General features: G+C 35.4%; 1 protein-coding gene across 1 annotated transcript in view; it reads right to left on the reverse strand.

The window, feature by feature from the left end:
* The window catches only part of GPC5 (glypican 5), a 576,169-nt gene that overhangs the window by 485,565 nt on the left and 62,979 nt on the right, over nt 1-27,625 (reverse strand). Inside the window, exon 3 of the mRNA XM_039695706.1 lies at nt 5,659-6,353. Coding sequence (XP_039551640.1) covers nt 5,659-6,353 — 695 coding nt within the window. The remainder of the gene's footprint in view (nt 1-5,658; nt 6,354-27,625) is intronic.

The raw sequence follows: 27,625 nt of genomic DNA on the forward strand, positions 1-27,625 counted from the left end.
TTCCTCTTATTTTCTAAGGAGAAAACTACAGGTGCAGGAGATTTAGACTACAGCTTTGTGACCTCAGGGTATTTATTATCATTGCAAAGCAAAAAAAGATGCTGTTTACTTTTTATTTAATTACAGTATATTCCCACAATACTTTAATGGGAGTTCACACTAAATCTCTGTGGTAATTTTGTCTGCCTCTTTGGGCTCAAGACCTCATGAAGATTTAGGCGATTTGTTTCAAAATCCATTCTCTTGTGGACTTGTAGGGGTTTTGTGATGACAATTGCTGCACTAATTCTTACTTGCTGCACAATGTGCTAATTAGTTTTGAAAACAAATTCACACTTTACTGGGAAAATAAAAAAGCATTTTTTTTAGTTGCTATTAGAAAATAGTTTGGACAGGAATGGTGACTGAAGATTTGTCCATGATACTTAAAGCAACGTGTGGACAACCTGATGCATTTATTTTATGTCATCAAAACAGTGCACCCTGTTTTAATTTAACAGCTGCAGCAGCAAAACAAAAAATAAAAGCCAAATTCCTTTTGTAATGCATTTTGTGTCATGACTTTCCTAACTGATAGCATTGGTTTTAGTATTGCTACAATACTAACAAGTTTATATTTATTACCAATTCTGTTTTGTGGTTCTGCTCATTTGTCAGATAATATCCAGAATACAAACTGCTATTCAGTTGAAAACAGCAATAAAATTACTGTATAGCTTTCTCCTTCCTTTTAATTAATCAAAGAACTCTGAGTAGAACAGAGTTAATTCTGGCTATGGGACAAAGATGAAACATTTAACTACCCCATTAGATAACCTCAACCAAAAAGCACATGAAGCTGAATGAAAGAAGTAGGGGGAAGCTTCTCTGTAAGGAGAAGGGAAAACTTAAAGGGGAAGTTAGGTGAAAAAGAGAGTTGTGTGGGACAATCCTTTGGGCCCAGCCCACCCATCCATTTTTCAGTCTTCCTTCAGTATAAACTGTGCATTTTGACAATTTATACTTAAGGATGTTGTAGGAGACAGTCTCAAAGGCTTTGGTAAATTTGTAGACATCATCCATTGCCCTGCCCATATCCTATCAATCTAGCTATTCTATTAAGAATGGCAAGTAGGTTAACCATTACTCCCAAACAACTTTTTCTCCATCTGTTTGGAATATAGTTCCCAGGATTAGTTACTCCATCACCTTTCCAGGGATGGAAGTAAGGCTGACTGACCTGTATTTTCCTATATCATCCTTCTTACTCTCTTTGAAGATATCACTTTATTATAGCACTTCTGGCTGTTTATAGCTAGTCAATTCCAGCAAAAATAACTAGGAAGAAAAATAAGGCTTAGAATAAAGTCTGTTAAATTTGTCTTTCTGCTAGCATTCTATGCCCCAAGAAAGATCTTGCTTTCTTTCCAGTATTACACAGCTAATTAAAAAAAACAAGACAAAAGTCGCTCTTAATAAAATATAATTATGCCTATTTTTTAGAAGACAAATAACTTAGTCTTTTAGGATCAGACTGAGAAGAATGGACTTGACAGCTTCCAGAATATTTGGATATATTGATACTTTTGTTGTCTCCAACTGTTTGGAAATTTCTCAGAATACCGTGAAGACATAGCATTTTTGAAAATCACATTCTGAATTTTTGTAGGCTTATATTACATATAAAAAATAGAAACAAGAATTTTACCAAACCTGCAGCACCAATTCCCCACTTTCAAAATAAGGAAATACCAGAATTTTTGTGATTTTTTTGTGTGTTTCTGATTCCCACATTTTTATATGCATATGTATCTTTTAGTATCATGGTCACATACTTCATTTTCCTTCAGATCCCAAAATCATCAGTGCTCAGAATAGCCAATGAACAACTAATCAATATTCTTTTTCATCTCTTTTTATTCAATATTAAACTCAGACACCATTGATCTTTTGGGAATCAAGAACAAAACTCATATGCAAATTTTGCAGTGAAGATTTGATTATAAAACCCTGTGAAATTCAGCTTTCTCTTTTCTCTTCTTCCTTTCCCCTTTTCCTTAATTTTTTGTCTGACCTCAGACCCATTTCCCCTCCTCTCAGGTCCTCTGTTCCATCCCAATGACCTCTCCCTTGCGGGTCACCCAATGCGTGGCAGCCCAAGTCTTGAAACAGCAAAAGGAATCTCTGGCTAAGAGTACACACACTCCCTCAGCCAGCTGGACTTTCAGCTGCCAGGGCAGCGGGCAAGAAGGCAAAAGGGTGGGAAGAGAGAGCTGAGGATGGTACCAGAGAGAGCAGGATTTGGGCAATCCAGGGTGACACCAGCTTGAACTGCTGTAGAATCACACTGGAAGTGACACAGCTCTTCCATAGCCTGGGGCTGCAACATTAATCCATAAAGGAAGTGGGAAAATGCTCTTATGCTGGGGATAGTAGGCTCCATCCACACCAAAACTTTGTAAATCTTGCTGAAATATCTCTTTGTCCTTCTGTCTTAACACTGACAGTGGTTTCAATAACAGAAGGGGGGTGACATGAAACAATTCACTATAACTTGTAAAAAAAATTCCATAGATTGTTTGTTTGCTTGGGTTTTGGTTTATTGTGGTATTTTGGTTTTGTTTGGGGTTTTTCACATGTATGTAAGGCTTACTTAAATGTGCCATAAAGCTTTTGTGAATTCATGAGACCCTCCACAGGGATTTCTTTGGCTATACACAAGTTCAGAGACCAGAATGTGCCAACTTGAGCCAAGCACAAAAGAAGCACAGGATGAGTCTGCAAGGTGCTCTGTAACAATGGGCACTTTCAGCTGTTATCCAGAGTCTAAGAACTACATAACCTATTCTTCAGATTATTCTAATAATGCAACTGTTCTTATTTTCTATGATGCAGCTCTCTTAAACCTCTATTATGCTATAGCTGCATAAGCATTGACACAGATATTTGCTAAAAAATTTCTGTTCCACCTAAAAAGCATAGGGTACACTATGTACTGAGCAATATATGGACATATACAGACTTCAGGAACAGAAATGACATTAAATATATGACAATATGTAGGGATGGAAATACAGAAATACATGAATAGTTGCACAGCCCACACATCTCCACTAGATTCTGCAGAACAGCATCAAATAATGCACAGATACTGAGATGATAAACAGGCGCTGCACTCATTTGTCAGTCAGCAGAGCTGTGGGAGAAAGAATTAAAGGCAATTTTGAAACAGTAACAAGAAAGGGAAAGACAAATTCCCAATGGACACAGAGTAGGTATTGCTCTGCTGACCCAAGCAGAAAATGGAACAAGCTGTAAATTACTAGAGAAAAAAAGTTTTGTAAAAGGAAGCCATGCTATATAGGCATTAGTGCTTTTTCCACACCACATAGAGCTTGGAGCATGAATATACATCAGATTAAAATACTTCTGCAAAGTGTTAGAAAAAATCCTTCACATATGGTTATTTACACAAACATAGCCATGAATGAATAAAAAGACTGCACAACTACATGTATCATTAAGCAAGATACTCTATAGATTCTCCCATTAACACTCCCATATATGATACTTCTAAACATTTAAATTTTTTTTTTCTCCATTCGCTTCTTTAAAACTCACAAAAAGTAATGAAATTCTCTTTTAAAACTGTGGAGACTGCTGCGTGCCTAAGCAAACCATTATTTCCTTGCTCATCTTTTCCTTGTCTGTTAAGAGTCACTGATGCATTAATTGCATATCAAAACCTGAAACAGTTAATGAGTCACTCTGAAGATAAAATAAATATTAATGAGTCAATTTCAATGAAATTCCCATCCTCTGCCTCTTAAAGCTAAAATACTATATTTATTACATGTCAGAGTTAAGTCTTGATACCTAATAAATGGTAAAATATGAAATATACTGACTAGATCACCACGTTTCAAGGGACCACTGCATTATAGTCTTATTTGACCAATCTAGCGATCAAAGAGAGAAAGGACTGGTCAATTAGAACAGAGAAATTAGGTGAAAGAGATGTCTAGGTCTGGTGCAGATGGAGTCAAAATTAAGTATGTGGGTTTTGAAGATGGGAAATGCTTCTATATCAGATGATTTTAATGTAGCGTCAGTAAACACATGGTTTTTGGACAAGCAGACAGCAACAAATATCATTACATAAGAAATTTTAGTATGCCTTACATTGCATGAAGGATGGGGAGAAGGAAGGCATGGAGTTTTCAGGAACATCAAAATAAAGCACTTTATTTTGGATCAATATGGAATTTTCATTAAGCAAAAACACTAAGTGGAAGGCTCTTCACCCATTTAATTTTTTACTGAAATTCAGTGAAATATACTATTTTGGACTCTAAAAACTTTCATTTTGAAAACATGAGTGTGCAGAGAGATTTTTAAGTCTGGGCCAATGACAATTTGCTGGTGAAAATCCAAGTCTAAAACTTTTCAAATTAAATTACCCAGGATGAAGTAGGAAACACAAGTCCTTCCCTTGAACCTTTACCTGCTTGTTCTAGCTTGTTCCTGAAAATGGTAGGCCAAGAAGATCCCACAGAAATCAAAGGAACAACAGGGTATTTCCCTAAAAGGCATGTGCAGATCTGAAATAACTTGGGAATTAGAGAGATATCAGTGAACCACTTTTGAGTCAAAGTGTTAATGAAAAACCCTTTTCCAAAAAAATGACAGCTTTTTTCAAGGAAGTTGAGCAGCAGGATATTATGGCTCATGAATCTGGCTGGTATAAAGCAGATATAGTGGGAGATTTGTAGAAATGAACCCTGCTATTCATGGATTACAGCAGGATGAAGAACCCATTTTATCAGACTCTGGGTCTTAGTAAGAAATGAAGAAACCTCTATTTATGATATTAGGCCAAGCTGTTTATTGTCAGAGGTCATGTCAGCTGCTGAGCAGAATACACTGCTTTAATTTCAACTAATCACATTTTGAGGCAGTCCTAGAAGTGCTCCTGCACCTCAGCTGGTGTCACAGCACAGTGACACCCAGACACCCTCTTTAGGGTGTACTATAAAATTAAAGGCATCTCCCCAAACCAAGCTATCCGATCCAGTACTTAATACAGAATATGCCACTGTCAGTGAAGTCTGCATGTAAGAATACAGAGAAAAATTGTGGATTAAATGTAATACAGGAAAAATTCTGATTTTGGTAGCTACCCTCATATATTAGCATATATACTAGCCTTTTTCCCTCCAGTAGTTAAATAGTGAGCACTTTCCATAGCAGTATCCTAAAATTCTTCTCTTCACACATTTACAGCTAACGGAGCTCTCACACAATTTTTTTTCTCTTAAGTGTAAGACAGGACTTATTTCATGTTACAAATTAACTATGCTGCTTCCTCTGAAACATACCAATTTCCAAAATTATGGAAATAATATATGCAAAGTCATAGGTTCTTTAAGGCAGGCCACTGGTATCTAAAATAAGGGTTGTTTACATTTATCCTATTGTGCACATAAGATAACAATCAAACAATTTTCTTATGTTCATGAAAAGTATCTTTTGTGCTTCCAGAAACTGCTTAGTCAAATAAAGCTGAACTCAGATACAAATGTGTACCTCACCATAAAAATGGCCAAAAAATAACAGCTATCAGTGACAGCTTTCCTACCTTCATGCGCGCCCCAAGTGTGGATAAAAGCAGTGCCTTACCTGCTCAGATAACTCCGGCCCATTGATCCGAGCCTGTACCAGAGCATCACGGACAAGGGAATGGAAGTTCAGCAGCACGTGCTCGATGCTGTGTGCTCCGCTCAGGGCTCCTGAGAGCTCCTCCAGGGCCTGGATGTACCCCTGCCAGTGAAGATCCAGTTCTGTCAGGCCAGCCAGGCAGCCCCGGAGGATGTTGAGGCAGTAGCCCAGGCAGGGCTTGCTCAGCGTCAGCCCCTGGCAGTGGGGGCAGTACTGCATTCTCAGCAAAGCTCTGCTGCAGTCTCTGGAGAAGTGCAGGTGATCTGTTGTATTGATCACTTCAACCCCCAAATTCAGAGCCTGCAAGAAAGTCCGGCTGGATAGGAGTGATCTTCCCATTTGTCCTATGGCCTTTTTGGGAATGTCGCCGAAGGGCCTGATGTCTCTTCTCGCCGCTCGGAGGCACTCCGCATATTCCAGGGAAATGTCAGTCGGACCAGGGTTAATCACATGGTTGTAGACTACTGGAAACAGGGTGTCAAAAAATCTATTCACAAATTCCTCTGTGCTGACATCTGTGCCAAGTAAGAAGAGCCCAACATCTGTGAAAAACTCCTGCACAGGCACAGCAGCCTCAGCAGCCATGGTTCTATACACATTGCAGAAAAATGTGCTTGTGTAATTCTCAGCCAGTCTGATGAGCATTTCAAAGGTTTCTGCAATAAATCAATCAATCACTCAATAATCATTATTTTTAAAGTTTAAAAAAAAGAAACTAGAGTAAGAACATTATGACAACATACATACATCCCAAAATAATTTTTGCGTTAGAATTTTTGAGGAGACAAACTTCTCACAAACTATGACAACTGTCTTTTCAATATAGGGAGGCAACTTACAAGTAATGTTAAAACACAATTAATAATCCATGTTTTCTTTGCAGGTTACATTAAACACAACTTAAAAAAAATAACAGGAAATAACTGTAAACTGATTTAGTAAGCTACAAAATACAGCCAAGTCTTATTGTACATGTATCTGTCCATGTATATAAACACATAAGCTCTCTCATCTCACAATTCATTCTGCAAATTGCAATAAACAGCTGAATGCTCTCAGTAACTCCAAGTCATTCCTCTTACCATCCTAAATGGATGGGCAAAAGTAACATTAAACAATATAAACAACTTTTCAATTCAATTAAAACCTAACTTTTAAAGATCAGTTTTTATTTTGTATCTTCCAGAGAAAGCAGATATTCCAAATACACATGAGAACATAATTTCAAACAATGATGTTTGGTCTGGCAATCAAGAACTGCTTTCCTCAGGAACTGATGGATAATCCCTTGCTAAGCCTCAAGAAATGCATAATGAATAAAGCCTGATTGGACAAACTTGCATTTCACATTTTAGGTGGTAATCCTTAAATACTCTGAGTAGTGTCTAATAAAGCACTTTAAGTATACTGGAAAAATATCCTCTTCTAACTTGATCTATGATTTGCAGGTAAGAAAAAAACGTCTGTTTTCAAAACAGAAAAAGAGTATTTATATTGAGGAATTCCCTAGATCTGCCTGAGAAGGTTGCACTTTAGGGAAGGCAATGAAGAAATATATGAATCAAAAATAAACTTACCTTAGAGTTGAGAATAGCAACACAGAAAGACATATTACAAATATTAACCTATTTTATACACTGAATGGCTACAACTCAGTAACTTTTACTTCAAGTTGTACAAGTTTTCATGCATCTTTTTTCACTTTTATTTTTAAGTAAGACTAAAAATAAAGTATGGAAAAGCATGAAGTACATTTAATACTGTCTAAACAGTGATATTACATACAGAATCAAATAGTGTGAAACCATGTCAAGCAAATTCTGAAGCAATCTGAAGTCTGCTGGTCAGTCACTGACTGAAAGGCATAGTAGAAAAAACAGAATAGATGTAAAAAAGACAAGACTGGCTATCATATAATTAAAAAAATGCCTACACACAAGTGCCTTACATTATGATAAAAGTAGGTTCAGTTCAGGTTAGTGAAAGGATTCTTGCTGACTGCACAGAGTTTGAAATTGCATGCTTTGTTGAAAAGCTCACACACAGGTTGTATTTAGTCTGTCTTTTCTCCAATATAAAAGGGAGACATGCTGCTAAATCACAATCATTCCTCTGCTATCTGTATTTCACGCCACTCCTAAATTGTATTTGCTGTTCTCTTTTCTATTCTTCTAGCATTCACACAAGTAAGAAAAAAGTGTTGACAGCTCACAGTAAAGAGTCAGAAAGTGCATCCCACTTGTGTGGTTTTTTGGTGTTTTTTTTTATTGCTATGTCACATACATATGTGAACTTCTCCTTAAGTGAATTTCATTATAATCATTCCTAGATGCCAAATATCATAATGTCAAAGAGATAATGTCAAAAATTAGAGAGATTCATTTGTTTCAAAAGTCATACTCCTCAAGTCAGTACCCTTCATGAAGCTGTGTTCCCACCAATGGAGACCTATTCAACACAGAAAAGCTTCTTGAGTTCATCCTGTGAGTTAACATGCAGAAGTGCCAGCTGAGTACCTCTTCAGCTCCCAACACCTCCACCAGCCCCTCACCCCTGAGCTACAGGAGACCCATTTCCTTCTAGAGCAGACAATGAGGCACAACAAATCAGACAGGGCAAATTAAATTGATCATGACGCCCACTTTAAAGCACCTGAAGTAAGAACGAGATCTCCACCAGCTGTACAGGCAGTTTGGACACCCAGCTCCCATGGTGGCACAGGTGCATGGGAAACTAAATTACAGCCCTAAATTATTAAATATCTAACTACAATACGTCTCATTTTTATTGGGGGAAATAAGGAATGCAAACAACAAACAGTCACACTAAAGAAACTTTATTTAGTCACCTAATAGAGTTTGATAACATTTCTAATGTTAGATGCCACTTTTTTTAATTTGCCTGTCCAAAAGGGCATGTGTGTTCTGCAGGTTTTGTGTCATATCTGTAGGCTCTTTATAAATATTTTATATTTAAAATGGTACTAGATGGCTGTGCTGAGACCACTGAACTCAATTCTAGCTATTTAGTTATCACAGACTTGACAACCCTTCATATAAAATCCTGGAGCAGCCCAGAAGAGCAAAGACAAAAAAAATTAAGTAAAATTGATGCTTGGTTTAGATGGCTTAAAATAATAAAATGTGAAGAATATTAAAGCTTTTTTATTATTACTTTTCCTAGATGGAAACCATGAAGTCTGTGACCTAAATGTCTGTTACAATCCATAGCTGCAGTATCCTATTATCAAGTGCACAAATATTAGTTGAAAGAATTAATCATGCTGCATGTGGACAATCAATAGATTTTACAATGTGGTCTAAACAATAACCAACTTTCAATATTGAACTATATGGCTGGTGCCTCAGCAAACCCCAGATAAATGAGTACAATCATCAACTACATAATTTAATGATTGTTTCTGCCTTTCTAAATAGAATGTGATGATACTGGCCACTTGTGTTTACAATTCTGCATCATGCTGTTTAATTGTCATTTTATGATTTCTTACAGAATTTTTAAATAGTTTTTATTTTCTACTTTATAACCATGGCTAGTTCAGAGATTTGTTTTGCTCTCAGCATATCTGCTGACAGACAGCAAATCACACTTATGTTTACTTTTAATATTGAATAGTTCCTGTGAATACCTTACAATGGCAATCTTTGTCATTTACAACACATTCTAAAACTTCAGTGACAAGTCAAGTATTGCAGTTTGCAGTATTGAACCAGTGACTGGTTCAATACTGCAAACTGTAGCAATGTGTTTATCTTTTAAATCTATGGGCTGAGACTAACATAGTCAACAATAATCACTCAGCAACATAAAAGAAGTGATGAGTTTTCAATCAGTATAAATGTAATACATATAAAATACATTTTAAGTACAACTAAGATGAGCTAGATAAGCTCTTTCTGATGTTATCAAATGATTTTTTAATCTTCAGGGCCAGTGTCTCTTATCTCCATAATTTATGAGATCTTCATATTAACTGCTATAGAGTATCCCATAGGTACTTTGTACAGCCTTACTATTAATAATTTCTAGCGTTTCCTACAGATGACATGTCAATTTTGTTTTTCTTTGGTGGCAATTAAAACAATTGTTTGTACACTCCTAAGTCAAATTTCAGGGTGGTCAATATTTTAACTAATTAATTTTTTTAAAGAACGGTAGTATTTCTCTTCCCGATTTTACTAAGAACAAAACATGAGGCTAGGAAATTTGTAGATGAAAATTGTTGGGTTTTTTTATGTATAGCATTTTTTCAGCTGATACTTAATACCAGCATATATACATTATTTTTAGTGTGTTTAACACGTGTTTAACAAAGTGATGTAAAAATAACTATCAGGTCATTGCTTTAAAGGGATTTGCTCTCTTCCTTTAGCCTTTCAGTTCCTTAGAGTCATGGGTAGTTCTAAGTTACAAAGATGTTCCAAGATATCAATTAGTCCAGTGGATAAGTGTGTTTAAAATAAAAATCAGAAGTATACACATTTTGTTTACTATAACAAAGAGAACAAGTCCAGTTTTTTATTCCTGGACATTAATCATATTTAATGGAAATACTGCATAGAATGAAATAGAATTTTGATTAGATTTTAAACCAGCCCTGCAATTTTCATCTGTAGTAATTTTGGCAAAGTGTCTTTATACTATAGGTACCTTAGAAAATTAATTTCAAATACATTTCTATGGAACCATGATGTTGTAAAACAACTACATTTTCTTAAGTTTACCCTTTCTTTACACGGATGTTCTATAAATCTGCTAAATGAGAAAATGCATGATTCTAAATGCTGAGCACTGCCTTTTGCAGCACATAGGTATTTAATGCAGAGATAGTCTAATAAGTTAAAAATCCAGTATGAGTAGTTGTCCAACAAGTTGTGAAGTCTTATAATTCTGCAATAAGTCGCCAGCCTAAATTACATATGATAAATTAATTCACATTTAGGGTAACATACAGCACTCAATAAATTATAACCAGATAGGTTAAAATCCATCCTTGATTTATGACATTTTATTTAGCAAGACTGCCTTTCACAGTCCAGAGGAGATCCAAAATTGATGAGCCTGGAATATCTGAAGGGTCAGCCCATAATATACAGGAATCAATAAATAAATCCAAGTAAACCTGAAAAACCTGTTATAAATGTATTATTATTTGAAAAAATTCTATGGGAAACTCTTGCTAGCTGCCATTGATATTTGGTGATCTTGTAGGTTTTCCTTCCATTTATGGGTAGCACAAATAAACCAGAAGCATCATACTCCCACTTCTGAAGATGTAAAGTACAATCAAATGTACCTTGCCTGCATTGTCCTTCCAGAGTCACAATGAATGTCTCAAGTACAAGTTACAGCCAAGTTAGCAAAAGGCATTCAAGTTATGGAAAAAATAGTGGAGAAGAATTCATCCACACAGCATTGCATTCATTCTATGTTGTTTTAAAATACATCAAACAGAGAACTATGTATAGGTGGGAAATTCAGTGTAGCTATTCCTATTTAACAAGTGACAGATATAATGCAAAATCCCTGAATCATTTAGCATATCAAAAAAATGAGCTGGAACAATCATGTCTTCCAGACATATAAATGAATTATAAAGAATGAACTAATTAGGGCATTACCTGTGAAGATTATATGGAAGAGAGATCAATAGGCTAAGTGCCAGTCGGATAGATTTGGGACTCACTGAAACTGCTCCTCATTAACACATATTTCAGATTAATCCATTTCATAGGCTGCCAGCTCACCAATGAAGTCAGTAAGAAAACACGTATAACAGACCAAACCTGTAGCATAACCAACTTTGTGTTGCCAAAGGATAGCAATGCACCTCAGGCTTTTATAGCTCAAAGTACTTATAACAGATGTTAGTTTACCAGGTCTTGTTTGGTCTTGAATGTAATTTAGCTGTCTTCGAAACCACAAATATTCAATAAACTTGAATTAGAATTGGTTGACCATTGCCCAAGTTGTTCTGTGTTCAGTGGCATATTATTTATGTACTTAAGGAGTTTCCTACATATCATGTGATTTGGAGTTTGGTTTAGTCATGCTGTGTTGTATTTTTAGTTGGGGCTTGTTTTGGGGCTTTTTTTTTCAGCATCAGGACACAAGGAAGTTGGTGTAGGACAGCTTTAGTTGGAATATTAATAGGAATTAGCAATCATAATCATACACAATTCATGCTATAAGCATAATTTACACAAAAAGAACAGTTGAACTTTGAAATGAAATAGCAAATTGTGTCAAATCCATATGTAAGGTGTGTTCTTCTTCCCCCCGCCCCCCAAGAAAATTGTGAGGACTCATAAGAAACTCATCCCTAAGTTGACCAATACACAGAATGTAAAAAATATGTCCCAAAGCCAGGTAAGATGAATTTCACTTGTTTTCATGCTACATCTTCTCACTAGTCTGAATTGCTAAGTGTACTTCTCAATTCTTGTTTTATAATCAACACCATATCATCACGCAGTGTTAATTTTTGCTGACTAAACCTGACACAAACTATTTTTCTATGTAGACTTTGCTTTCCAAATCAACAAATTTAGGTGTGTTTTCCTCTCCTTTTCCATTTTCTCAGCTATGCATTTGAGAAATGGTCCTACAATGGAAAAGGTCTCAAGTTCTGGTGATTTGACACGATGGTCCAAAACTTGTAATTTGCTTGGGGGTTTTGGTAGGTGTTTTTTGTTTGTTTGTTTTTGTTGGGGATTTTTGTTTGTTTGGTTTTTAGGGGGGTTTTGTTGGTTTGGTTTTTTGGTTTGGTTTTTGTTGTTGTTTTGTTTTTCAATAAAATGTTGGAATAAATTTATTTTTTATCCAGTTCTTCAGAATTACACTAATTTTTATGACTTAATACAAATCATCACAACTGATTCAGAAGATTATTTTCTAACTTTTCAGTGAAACTTGCTCTGCTGATTTTAAAATATCCAGCCTTTGAATTTGCTATTTAACATACTCCTAAGTCATAACTGGAATGTAAAGTATTTAAACTTACCTCAACAGATTACATTTTAATACTGAATATCTGCCATATGAATGAAAGAGTTAAAGAATAATGCAAGGTTATCATTTTATCTAGTTATAAGCAGTGATTCTACTTTTTTCTCAAAACTGTCCTTTCCTTTTCAGTCTGGTGTTATCCTTTTAATAGTGATGACTATGGAACCATTCATCTTGCCATTTTGGAAGCAACATGAGTAGATTGTTTTCTGTGGTGCCAGGAGAAGAAATAACTAGCAATTAACAGAGCTCGACCTCCTCCTGAATTCTGTTTATGTTCTCTCTGATTTTGTATTGCACTCCAGGCAATACTTTCCCAGAGGAAATATTTCTAAATTCTGAATAGATTGCTTACTGCCGTGGAACAAAATATACTGAGAGTTGCAAGCAGAGGACTCAAGGGAATCAAGACTTTAAAACTGGTATCTTATTGTTTAAAAATATTTTTACGGAAACTGTTGTGCATGGTTTGCAAAGGGACATTAAATTGATACTGATTTAAGATAACCATTTTTACACATTTGCCATAATATATAAGGACAGCAAGTCATCTCAGATGTACGAAAATTGTATTATTCACAATTTATACCAGGATGATGCTGAGATAGGAGGGCCAGAAAATTAACAGATTAGAAAAAAAAATTAATTTCACATAATTTTCAAACTATATATATGTGAGTTAAGAAGCACTTCTAAGGCATGATTCATCTTTCTGACTATTTTAGATTGAGATGAAGTGCTCACTGGACGTGCTTATTCCTCTCCCTTTTACTACTGAAGCCCTAAGTTTTTTGTAGTGAACTAGTATTAAGGGAAGTGTCCATAATTCAGTACTGTAATTTATACAAATAAAGAGCTGAGATGACCATGCTTCTATAAAGTGGTCTTAGTGGTAGATAAAATACAAACTTCTTATGCAAGTAGGCAAAGCTTTTTTCCCTCTTCACAACTGTAATCTGCTTTTCTTAGAATTAAATATATGGTTGGTTCCAGGGAGCTTCCAGAGCACTATGTCTATACATGTTACCTTTATGGGAATGAATTATTTGGGAATCACAGAGAAATTACAGAAATCACAGAGAAATTTCTTGAAAAGAAAGAACAACCTCAGGAAGATTTCCATAAAGCTACTATGATGACTGACATCAGATGAAGCTTTTGTCTTTCTGTTTAAAGGTTTAAAACCTGACTTTCTATTTATTTTTTCCGATCTTCCCAGTTTTATGGTGGCAATACTCACTAATCTTCAGTAAGCTGGGGTTTTTTTTAATACAAATTAAAGTGAAATGTTAATCAGGTTCTAGCACATGCAACACTACAGATCAACATTTCTTGCACATCAAACAAGTAAATATATTCATTTTGTATCACTGAATATTTAATCTCACAGTTTTTTTCTAAGTGTTGATTGAGATTTGGTGAATTCCTGCATCTGATAGTCTGAGGAATTCCACACCAAAACTTATCAGACCACTCAGTCAATGGAATTTAAGGAGATTGTTTACTTGACATATGACTACATGTAATCGTTTTCAAAGATCCTCTAGAGAGCTTGGTAAGGGATTAGATGCATTTATTATCTTTCATTTCACTTTTCTTAACTTCAAATTTACTGAGGAATAAAAAAAAGAATAAAAAAATCCTTAAGTATTCATTTCTTAAACATCCATGTTTTTCACGGAGGATTCAGGAACAATGAATTCTATGACTGCATCTATACTGCACTGAAATTAGTTCCATGTTCCTCTGTAAATACTGGATATCAAGAAAAACTGCATGCTCCTCTGTATAGCTTTGGTATATTGGTGATAAGTGACTTTCTCACTGTTTGTGATTAGTGATATGTGCAAAATTCTGCTTAATGCAGGTGATACAAAAAGCATTTTGGCCTATGCCATGGTTTTTAGTACCTATTGTGGCACATGCTATAAAAAAGGATGAAGTATGCACTTCCAAGTTTCAGACGGGTAAGTAAATGTAGTGTTTCTCACTTGACAAGACTCAAAGGAAGTGCATAACCAGGCAGCCAAATGTTCTCTTCCACAATTAGAAGCAGAAAATAGCATCTGTCAAAAATATAAAACTCCAGTTCTCTAAATGGTTAGGAAAGGACATACAATTTACCTAACTTAAGTGAAATTCAGAAGATACTTGTACTCTAGGGAATTCCCAGGAAAGTGTAATTGCTTCTAAAATGACAAATGTATGGAATATTCTGTGCAGCTGCTTTTGATGATAACATCTTAAAATCAAATATTGATATGGATTGGAACAATTCACTCTTCTTTGATTCATCCTTCCTTGTCCAGGATGAATCCTGATTTTAATACAATTGATTTCTACACCAACTAATGACTCATTCTTTAGAAAGTAAGGATTAAATAATACATGTTAAATGATCCATAGTTGCTAGCAGCTTTGGCACTTGGAATGAAAGAACAGAAGAATTGTTTAGGTTCTACTGAGACCCCTTCTGTCTCTTGCAGGCGATGGATCTCCATGCCCTCCCACTGCTGAGGCAGCAGAACAAAGGATCCCCCCATCTGATTTTTCAGTCCAGCTCTCTGACCTCATGGCAACAGGGAAGAAATCAAACCCTGCATTTCTTCATTTAGTCTGGATTTCTTTCTATAGTCTACACATGTTTTCAAGAAGCAGACTACTCTGAAATTTTTTTACGTTCTCTTCTTAAATACCAATACATTTATACATTGTTAGTAAGATTATTATCTTACCTATTATTTTCTGGTTTTGTTTTGCACTATGCTTTTTTGTGACTATTAATGTTTAGTCAGAGCTCACTCAATGGATCACAGAAAAACTGGTGTCAGATTTAAATGCATATCAATTTCTTACTGTGTAATTGTATAAATAGGGGTTGAGTATGGGCTGAATATCATTAAATTATTCTCTTAAAATTTATATCTTAATGCTCTTTAGACTTCACCATGTTCCTTTCAAATACACAAAAGATAGTTTTCCTTTTTTAATGATGCTACTTTGTTTCATTTCAGAAAGATTATGAGTATAATCACTGCATTACCCACTTTCACAGTGTAGCTTTACCTGCTTTCACCCTGACACTGTTTGCAGATGCTCTTCTAAGCCCTGTCCAGCAAGCACTGCTGACTCAGACATTCTCAAGGCATGTAATGCTTTCCAAGAAGGAGCTGGAGATATTAGCTGATGGAAATATGTATCTCTTCCAAACTACAAGCCCACAGCATCTTCTACCCCATCATGTGATTTGCCCCATTGTGCAATGTGACAAGGGGTATGCATTTCCAGCATATTTAAAAGTGGATCATTACCTCCCCACTCCCTTTACTATGTAACGTATCCTAGATCCCACAGGACTGGAAGATCTATCACTAAAGAATGAAACCATGTAGAAACAAGGCTAGAAGGCACTTGAGATGTGTTCTAATCCATCCATTAAACCCAGAGCACTTGATTCAACTTGATTTATGACCTTATATTTTAACATCTTCATCTAAACTATCCTTAAAAATGCACATTAACAGAGAAGCCACAACCTTCAAGAAAATCATTACAGTGCTCCACCATACTTTCATGTGCTTTTACCAATGAGAACAAATATATATTATTTTCTTCTTCCTCCTCTTTGTTATTTCTGATTAGATCGTCTGCAAATGACAGTAGACATCTCTAAAGACCAAACAGCTCTCCAAAGCAGATTTGTCCATATCTCAGCTACCAGTAGAGAGGATGATTCATCTGATCTAGTTTAGATGTCCACATGGAAATAACTTCTTCCTCCTCTTTGTTATTTCTGATTAGATCGTCTGCAAATGACAGTAGCCATCTCTAAAGACCAAACAGCTCTCCGAAGCAGATTTGTCCACATCTCAGCTACCAGTAGAGAGGATGATGGCATGATTCATCTGATCTAGTTTAGATGTCCACATGGAAATAAGATGAATCATATTGCTTTTCTCCTCTATTTATACAGAGAAAGAGGGTGATTGGATCAGAGAAACTGGGAGATGAATCTCACTCCTGAAAACTTATAAAAACTTTTAAAACTTTAAAAACTTTTAAAAACCTCTCCTTTTTATTAAAAGGATCAATCTTCTTTCAGTCATAAGGGGGGCACATTCCACCCTTATTCCAATTCTAAATACTACCAAAAGGAAGTCTAAATTGCCCAAATTATGTGTTTAGCTGGATATTTACGAGTTCCAAATTCAGATCTGCCTGACTAGCTGCTATAAAAATGTTTTGCTAAACTACTTCAGAATTGCATGGTTTCTCTAAGTCATGTTTACTGTGGTAAACACTAAGCTTTATACATCATTTCAACAGAACTGCTGAGCCAGTCCTTCAGTCTTATTCCTGCCTCAGTGCAGAATCCACGTATGTCCCCATTTTGACTTCTAGTTCTATTTTCCAGTCTATGAAAGAGTTCTTGCTGCCTTCCCTCGCTGAGAGCACACTGATTATTTCACCATTCAACACATGGATGAAAATGGTGCCTGTACCTGCCTAAGAACCACATCCGAAGTGCCATCTTCTAGTCTGACTGTGAACACTTGCTAACCAATCAAATTAACATTTACAAAATCTTTAGCATCTGTTTAGTGGTAATTTAATCAAGATCATTCCCGAATTACTTACGTGAATGCCACATTGAAGATCATAAAGAGACTTAGGGAAGCCAGTTGACTTAACACCTATGCTTTTCACATACCTGCATTTTGGATCCATTTCCCCACATGGAAATTAGATTAGTTTAACCCAACTTGTTACCAGTAAATACAGTTTCATCGTTGTTGTTTGGTATGTTCTTGTTTTTAGCTTCTAACTAATTCAGCTTTTTATTCCCAATAATTGAAATTAGGCTAAGAAGTATAAAATGCTCTAGTTTCCTCCTTTCCTGTTTAATAAAAAATAAAACATTCACCCTTTTCAGTCTTTTGCCACATCTAGAAATCCAAAGACAAGCACTAGGGCACTTCAGAGTGTGTATACTGACAAAAGAAACCAATCAATGAAAACCACATGGAAAAGAATTTTGAAGTGAACATGCTTACATCTTACAAATGCTGCTCCATAGCTGTACACAGGGGTCCTTTACCTGATAATTGACTGATCAACATGGGTGACAGATGGGCTTGAACACAACTAACTGTGTCTAGAGGATCCTGATAGGACATGTGGGAACATTTTGCCCTTTCCCTCTTTTTTTAATGGCTCTGCATGAGAATCAGATTTATGCCCCCAGAGTATCATATATTGTGATATCATCTATTAAAACACATTTTACCTCTGTAATACAAAGTAAAAGGTTCATTATAGAGCTTTCAATTTTATATTGTCTAGTTCATATGTATTTTTGAATGCATGCATGTCAATACTGATGAAAGCAGTTGATATTTTTACTAAATAATGACAATGCCAAACTCAAAATCCTCAAGACAGCAGAGAAAGATCACATCTGTTTATCACACCTGCCACATAAGTATACAGGGTAGTGATTCATCTCAGCTACCACTTCAGCTAAATACCATATTCTCTTCTTCTCAACAGTAGAAACTTATGGGATGTTTAAGATATGATTCATCTGACACGTTTCAGATGTTCATGGGAAAATGAATCACGCAAAAATATTTATGTGGGCATGAATCATGCCAAAAAAGTGCCTCTCTCCATTTTATATTGAGGGAGCTGATGGTGACAAGCTCATCAATCCACTCTATTATACTAATCATCATTAGTTTTCCTATTTCACATGTACATCTTGGTTATCTCAGTTACAAATTTACTTATAACTTCCATACTGTTGTCTTGGAAAAGCTGTATCTGAATTCCTGCTGTAAAAATTAGATCAAACTGTGTTTGCTCCAGAGGTTTACTTGTCCAGAGATTATTTTCTTGCAAGCAGATAAAATATTTTATATTATGTATTTATCTAACTTCCACTGTATGAATGCAATCTATATAATAGAATAAATTTCTGGTGAAAGCAATGAACTCTTAAAAAAATATACAACCTGTACAGATGATGAAAAATATTCCTCTGCAAGTTGGACATCATGTTCCACTTCTTTTTGATGTCACTTCGTTTAATATTGACCTAGTAGTCACATTAAATAAATGTGTATGCATCTTCTGTTATTTATATATATTTACCACTAGACATATGATTAATAGCTTACTCCCAGATTTGTTTCAGATCACTCCTACTAGTTCTTTCAAAGAATGCCTGTGTGGTTCTATAGACAGGCTTATCTGAAAAAACAGCATAGCTGAAACTCTGTAAGCTTCAGCACTCTCCACACTCTTTCAACATTGCTCCTTAAAGCTTCCCACTCCCTTTATAATTCTGACACCCCATGGCATATAGCAAAGTACCTTGGATTTATTTTGGTGGGTGCAGTGCACCCTTCTTATTATTGCAGACTAAAAAAATGCATTAAAAAAATATCATGTAAAATCAAGTGTGCACACACAGCCAAGCAGTACATGAAAAAGACATTCCATCCTGCACTAGAAAGAAGTCCTAAGTGGTGTGGACATGAGCCACACTGTATTATTTGACCTGAAGTCTGATATTTGTTGAGACCTGTGCAGTTAGCAATGCTGATGCAGCAAATGTTCAGTTCTAGGCAATCTTCCTCCTGTAATGTTGAGGGCAGTGCTGTAGTGTTTTCTTCCTCTTGTGTACCTTTCATTTAACTTCTGAATATTTTATATAGCTTCAGAACTCCTCACAGGGCTCCCTTACCCTGTACTAATAGAGATCAAACAAATAAAAGAGGTACAGGAGAGAAAAGCAATACAAATCATGTACTGTCTATAGAAGACTGGAAGTAGTAACCCTATTCTCCACTCAATTTCCCAAATGCCTTTTAATTCCCTGCCAAATCCAGTTTGACAAGAAGATCAAATATTAAACTATTTTCTGAACTGGCCACTTTCTTAGCAGTGACAAAACCACAGCTCTTTTCCACACTGGAGTCTATGAAGCATGGGATGAGAGAAGGAAAACCAAGAGCACCAATCTGCTGTGACCATCCAAAGAGAGAAAATTTTCATTTCAGTTCCAACAGCATGCTTCTTCTAAAAGAAAGCCATGGAAATTAGTCCTACTTTAATCCTGAGGGATGAGTGATAATCCCAGCTCTTGAACACAGACTGTTACTCTGAACACAGGATAGACAGAAGACGTAAAACCTTTCTCCATAACCATGAAAATCATCTGTCTTTAAAGCAATAAAAAACTCACTTCTCAAATCCCATGCATGCAGGAATGATTATATTTCCAAATTAGCAAATAATATACTGTGAAAACAAGAGGAAAGCGAACAGCAGGGAACTTCTCAGTCTCTTGAGACTCTTATAAGTGTCCCACTATTCTCTTCTGTGACCGCAGGTTCATATGGGTAGTTTGTGAATATTTAATATTACAGGAATGTTCTGAGAAGTAATTTCCTTCTCTTTATTAGTGGGTCTTAGTGGGATGACATTTACAACAGAGACACAGGATCATCCTGTTCCTTCTTGAGACTCTTATGTACTTCTCTCAGTGGCTGAAGAAGACTCCTCAAACCAATATGACTGCTGATGGAGGTACTCTCCTCGGAGATGACAAATGGCCCTCAGAAACTGATCATTTGACTCAGAGCAAACAGCAAGGAAGGCATCCTTTTCTAGCTGGCAGATAATGCAAATCAATATACCTTAATATATCTTAATGCTACCATAAAATAAAGATGCAACTAGTCACATAATAGGAGGTTCAAAAACAGAGCAAATGTACAAGGATCAGCACTTCAGAACTGTGCTTCTGAAGCTTCAATGAGCATTACCCATGTGAAGCTGAGTATCAGAACATTTTTTTAAATAACTATTTCTTAGAATAACTATTTCTCTAAGAATTCCTATCATGAGGATTTAATTTTTTTTTTTCACCTGAAATTTTGCTGCATGGTTTTGTTCCAGGTACATAAATTAATTGGTTTTCTGCACATGAGCCATAATCATGGGTCATTTAGGAAGCATGAAAAAAAGAAGTAGCATTGTAAAAGTCATTGTGGATCAACTGCAAATATGGGGCTTAGGAAACTTGTATCTATATGAGAAAAGATGACACCCATACATATTTTTTGTGGAAAAACACACCATACCATAAACCATTCCACTGAGCAGACACAGGTCTGTGAGCACTCATATTACAGTCATATGTCTTTATAGATGGCACACACAAAAAAGGACTCAGAGGAGTAATGAAAAAAAAGACAAAAAAAAACTATATAAAAAGACTTTTTTTCTATTTCAAGTAGAATGCTCCCTGCTTACTGGACTTTACTTGTTTTAGCTTCTCTAAGCCCACAATAAATAATAACACAACTCTAAAATTGCAAAGTTCTGGATTTACTGTGTCTTTTATCTGTTGATACAGTTTATGCATTATTTATAACTTGCTGTTACAATCTCACCAAATCAATAGTTTTCAATAATAAATAAGTAAACAAATATGTACTACTGTATGGCTTAGTTTATATGGGCAGGTAAGACAACAATGCAGCTGTATTCTTTCTTAACAGTGTACTGGGATGGGGGAAAAATAAAGTGAATAATATTTTATATGGAAAATATTGTAATTTGTAGTATCAAAATAATGAGACAATTACTGAAAAAGCATCATTTTTTCAAAGTTTAAAGCAGGATTCATTTCATCTAACTTTAGCCATACAGAAGTCAAACACTTCACCCACCCCATCTATTTAGATATTCAGGCACCTCCTCATATTTTATCCCTGAGGAAAATCTAAGGTTACTGATTAATTAAAAAGATGTTTTAACTGTGCAAGCCATAGTTTCCATTCACACAATTCACTCTGAATATGGCAACCATACACCTTAGGATGGGATGAGTTAAACTCTGGAATTCCTTTCCTTTATGAACTAGCCTGAGCCTAAATGAGGCAATTGAATAGACACTCTTTTATCTACTTTATATTGACTAAAATTAGAGAAGATTAATCCCACTCTTACAGTCTGCAAATTCAATCAGATTCAGTTCTAGGTGAATTTAGTACTGAGTTTACCCAGTTCACAGGTCTTCAATTGCGAAAAATATAACTTCTATTAATGAATACTCTGGGCGAGGGGAGAGGAAATAAAAAAGGGAACAATATTTTACAGGATTCTTTACTGCTTGTTAACTTTTAGGTGTTAAATATCTTTATATCTACCAGTAATATATTTGCTTTTAATGTCAATAAATGCATGTTGCTTAATATACACATCTGTTACCATCCATTTAAGAATTTAGCAACACATATTTTTCATTCCTACAGGAAGAATGCATCACACTGCTATTTCAATATACTTTTTCCTAAAGAAAAATCTAACATATTGACATTATTTTTTTATTTATGCCATAGAAATAGATATACTCCCATAGAATATTTCCCATAGAAAAGCAATACTGCAGTGAAAAGTCAGTACTTTGCTGATTTTAAGGTACTTTCACTAGCAAACTAATATTTCCACTGAAGTCCCATTTAAAAGTACTTTCTGAACTAAATTTTTATTTCCAAAAATCCACCTAAAATATTCTAAATACCTGGATCTCCATACACATTAAGATTCCAGATTTTTTTTTCTGATTCTGGCTGCTAGACCAGCTAATTTCCTGAATTTCAGATAAAATCCACGTATGCAGCAATTCCCTGTTCCAGAAAATGAAGTTAATTTTCCTAAGAAGCTCTAAGATCAAAACATCTAGGAGAGCAAGATGTGAAAGTAGGAATCCAGTCATTATTAAGTAATAACACTTCAATTTTTTAAGAATGCTTGTATACAAAGTTAAGCCAGCTCTACAGAAAGATTTCTAAGCAGCATCCAAGCATCTTGGAGGTGAATAAAAACCTTTTTGAACACTAATGTTCTCTGGTCTTTCTAACTTAGCTAGAATCTGAAGTCTGAGCTTTATCAACACTTGGGCCAGCAGAGACTTTTCCCTTCAGTGGAAGATGGAGAAAACAGCTGACCCTATTCTTCAGAGAATATCCTTTTCTGAGACACACATCTATCTCACCTTAGGAAGATTATTATTTAAAAGCTAAAGTCCTAAAAGTATTCTGAAAGTTACTTTTGAGCATCAGTTGAAAACAACACACAACATAATATATTGTTAATGTGTAAGTGGCACAAGTCTGTGGCATCCATCTGTGTCCCCAAGTGGCTTCCAGTACAGCATAGGACAGAAAAAATAGCCTAGCTCCACTAATGCTCCACACATAATAATTTTCAGACCAGAAGAGAAATTACCCAGTTTCTATGTTCCTCTGAGAAAAACAATGCTGTGTGGGATCACCTATTCTTCTTTTATCACATTAATCAGTTGCTGATGTTCAATATCAAAGGCCAGATGGGAGACTGAGCTTAGAATCTCACACTGGTCATAGTGATAAGAAGTCATTGTTTATTAATGTTACTGGCCCTTGATCTTTTTTGCTGTGCTGTACTACATCTGATCCTTGTACTACATCTGGTCCTTGATAATTGCACAACATGAATGAATTTCCTGTGAAACACACAGGAAATTCATTCATGTTGCGCAATTATGGAACTCAGTGATTACTTTTTCCCAGGAAGGAAAAATCTGAGCTAGTCAGAGAGATCCTGGATCAAATGCTGACAAAAAAAACATACTGCATTTTCAAGTAATGTGCTAAGTACACTTATCTGAAGGAAATCAATTATTTGGCTTAATAGTAAGAACAGTTTTGTTCTATTATTTAGAAAGCAGGAAAGAAATCTACTTTGGAGAAGAGAGTGTGTAAAATTTTCAAAGCTGCTTGAGTTGCAGCTTACATTTTTTATGCTAAATGCATTAAAAATTGTGAAATGAACATATCTAATTCCTTCAGGTAGAAAGCAAATGCAGCTGATTTTTTTTACCCTCTGTACAGTGTTATAGTTTAGTATACAAAATATGACTACCAGTTCCTTGGAAGCCTCCAAGAAAAGCCAGGGCTGTTACAGTACTTTTTACAGTATTTTAGTGCTGAGATCAGTCTAACACACCCAGAGATTCTGGCATGGGGACCTCTAAATTTTGCATGACATCACGACAGTTAAGTTAAAAACTGAAACATTAGAAATTTAAGTGTTCCTACATATTTATGGAAGTACACTTTTTGAGCACCTTTGGGAATTTAGAAACTGCAGCACCTGTAGAGTTAGGTACCAGCTAAATGGAATGTTTTCAGATTACAGTTCTGAAGGCAGACAGTGAAGTTTTCTCCAGCTTCTGGTATTTGCTATCAAAGATAAGTTTGTCAGTGAGTCATCTAAGAATATTACTTTTCAATAGAGTTTGACTTCTTGGAATCATATGAAAGACAGCTGTTAGCTGGACACACAAAGCCTGTTCACTCACTTGTATCAAGAATGTCTGTCAGTTTAGAGGTTGATACAGAATATTATGCTTCATCAGTCTCTCACACATCACACCGCAATTTGTGTGTCAAATCTTAATGTGGGAGCCCATTGAGGTTGGTGCTTAACTACCGTGTTTGGTGTTTAATTGCTTCTTTAGACTTAGTTTCTTGATCTAATGTTTTAAAGATGATTTGCAGACTTAGAAGATTTGCTTTCACTGAGTGTCAAGTGCTAAAATCTGAACAAAAATTCTAGTTTTCTTACCGTGCGATAATAAATAATACAGTGTACAAATCACTTGTCAGTCATAGTTACAGCAATAGTGAGCAATTAAATACCACTTTGCAATGGTGTATTTGAGTGAACAGGTTAGACTGCTTATGCTATTTCAAGCTATCCAATCTAAGACCAGATCTGCTAGATTCTTGGATAGGTGCTAACAGCATAGTATTTTGTAAAAAAACTTGACCAGTTTCTACATCTTGCAAAAATGGCTCCATTTTCAAGGAAAGGTCTACTTTTGAGCTGTGTGTGTTTTAGTAACAGAAAGACTGGCAGACTCCATATAAAACTAATGGGGAATATCATCATACATGCTCATATGATAGGGTATTGTACAGAACCTTTCATAATACTGCAATATAGTTAAGCTATAGTGGGAAGCTGTGTTCTGAGATGAGAGATTGAAATTTATGTTATGTTATTTAGGACTGGGAGCTGAAGATAGAGAAATAGAAGTACAATAGTTCATATTTCACACAATAATGTAGGGTATTTTCCATCACTGAATAGTACTGAGAATTGCGAAGACTTAAATTCCAGCATCCCCAAAATTTTGAGATTCTGAGAAGATTCGGGGAAGTCCTGTAATTCTGTCTGTTAGAAGACAGCTCTTAGACTAGCAAGTACAAGCATTAACCCAGAACTGCAGTGTCCATTAAACCATCCCATTCTATTATTTTGCAATGTTAGGATAATATACTTGTATAGAAGGAGGCTATGAGGATTGTTTATTATTTGATGAGCATGTTTTATACATCAAGAGAGATAAATACTCTATCTACACTTATGACTAAATGAAGACAGGAAATTTGTCTGAAACATCATTAATATTGCATCTTTGTTTACATATTCCAAAAATATATAAAAGTATATGACTTGTTATATGTGATTATCCTGTTTTCTATTACTGATTGCTTGCTCTATTACCTTCTACAACAATGAGGAAAGAAAGGTGGGGGCCACTGCACCACTGACTAACCAGAAAGACTGAATAGATCAACATAATTCTTACACACATCTAAGAAACACTGCCTGAAAAATAAAATCAGAGACAATTATGACCTCTAACAAACAAAGTATCTTTTGGGAAAGTAATATAGCCAAATGCTACTATTCATCAATCTCTCTGGATGGACTGATAATAATTTTTTACACAAAACAGAAAGCAAGAAGACACAGACCTTACAAAAGAAGACAGATGGAAGCACACACTGAGAAAAGTGAAGGCACAACATGTGAAACAACTAGAAAGAAACATGCAAGGTAAACAAAGAAAAAGATCAGTAGGAACATTAACTGCAAGGAGAAGATAAAGGAAAGCTGGTCCATTACCCAACAGGAAAAAAAACTATCAAGTCATGGCACTAAGAAAACTTCAATGTTTAGTGCATTTACTGCTTCAGTCTTCACTAATAGAGTTAGATGAAATCAGGCAGATAATGTAAATAACACAAACAACAATGCATTTAAGACAGAAGAAAGGAAGCAGGTTAAGGAACACACCCATTAGATAGCTGGCTTTAAATAATTCAGAAGTTATGAAATTCAGGGAGTACAGAGAATTTGCTGAAGCAATTTCAGAGGCACTTCAAAACCTTGTGGATGATGAATGGGATTCTGGAAGACTGGAAAAAAAAAAACAAACAAGCCACCTATCTATCCTTGAGAAATGTTAAGTAAAAAAAGCTGGAAAACTATATGTATCACTCAGACTAGTACCCATGTCAGCAGAAGGGATGATGAGTAAGAGTGAAACAATTTTCTAAGCCGATTTCTATGAGGGGGAAAGGGGCAAAATAAGATTTTGCTTGTTTAACAGAAAAAAAGCAAGCTTTAGTGAAGCTTCTGATACATAATGTTCTGTAAGTTCTCACAAGATGACTTAAAATAGTCTAAATTAAGTTACTCTTAATTAGCAAAACCAGTTGGCCAGATATATTCAGAGAGATGAAAATGGCTCCCTGTTAAGCAATATACTGAGAGAGATGAAAATAGTTCCCTGATAAACAAGAATATACAGATTTGAGATTCCTGGGAATCTACTGTTGGCTGAATCATTATTTTCCTTAGAAAGCAATTTTGGCATCATTTTAATAAACGTGAAGTTATGAAACACAAAGGCATTGCCAAGCTGAAGCTAACAGTAAGCATTTTTGCTCACAGAACTAAAATTCAAAATGACCAGAACATATTGGATACATGTTCTGCAAAAACAGAATTAATTTCCCCAAAGAGAAGTGAAAAATACTTCACTCAGGCAGAAGTAGTCCATGGCACAAATCCAGACTCTAGAATAACTGCCTGCAAGAAATAAAACATCTGGGGGCTTTCGTGCATATGAAGTTGAACAGGAGTCTTCTATGCCATGTAGGAAAGGAAGAGACTGGACAACTAGTGCATTAAAAAAAAAAAAGAGAACATACCCCGTAAACACGCAAATAATCTCTCTGCTTAGCTTCCTTCTTTGCTGCCCAGAGCAAATGAAAGTAATTTTGTCAGATGAAAAGTAATTTAGAATCTGGGCATATATGATTATTTTGAATAAATATTTTACTATAAGTATCTACTGAATGATGAGAAACTTCTGTGGTTCTTGAGTTTTGCTACCAAGACAGATTTTTTTTTTTTACATACTTGGAAAGAAAATAAATTACTAATTTAATAGAAAAGGAAAATATAATAGATGAAAATTTCTACTTCATTTAATGTAATATTGTTATTTTACTCTCTTTAATTCCTCTCAAAGAAACAGATGTAAAGTAGAATTATTACAACATCTGAACATATTGCTGTATGCACACTCCTTGGAAAAACAGCTTATAACACTTACACACTGAACTGATATACCACCACTCTGATGGGCATATGAAGTCTTATGATGCCATTGTATATATGCTGGTTAAATAAAATCTTTCCTTTATATATTATAAATACTGTCCTTGTGTGAAATTTGTAATGTAGTTTTGTTAATGAGACAACATAAAAGCTTGCAGTTCTTTTCCTCAGAATAACTTCCCTTTATCTCGTTAACAGATGGATCTAACATTCCTTGGGCATTGAGAGAGCAGGTGGGTCTAGAAAGTGTTGCTCTGTTTGGCTTTCTAGATTATTTTGAATTTAAATCTTTCTGTATTTCTCTCTTCCATCTCAACCCATCATTCTCTCTTTTAAATAAAAGTGGTGCTTTCTTTCTTTTTCT

This window comes from Passer montanus, unplaced genomic scaffold (assembly GCF_014805655.1).
Source record: "Passer montanus isolate IOZ18808 unplaced genomic scaffold, ASM1480565v1 scaffold92, whole genome shotgun sequence".
NCBI lineage: Eukaryota > Metazoa > Chordata > Aves > Passeriformes > Passeridae > Passer > Passer montanus.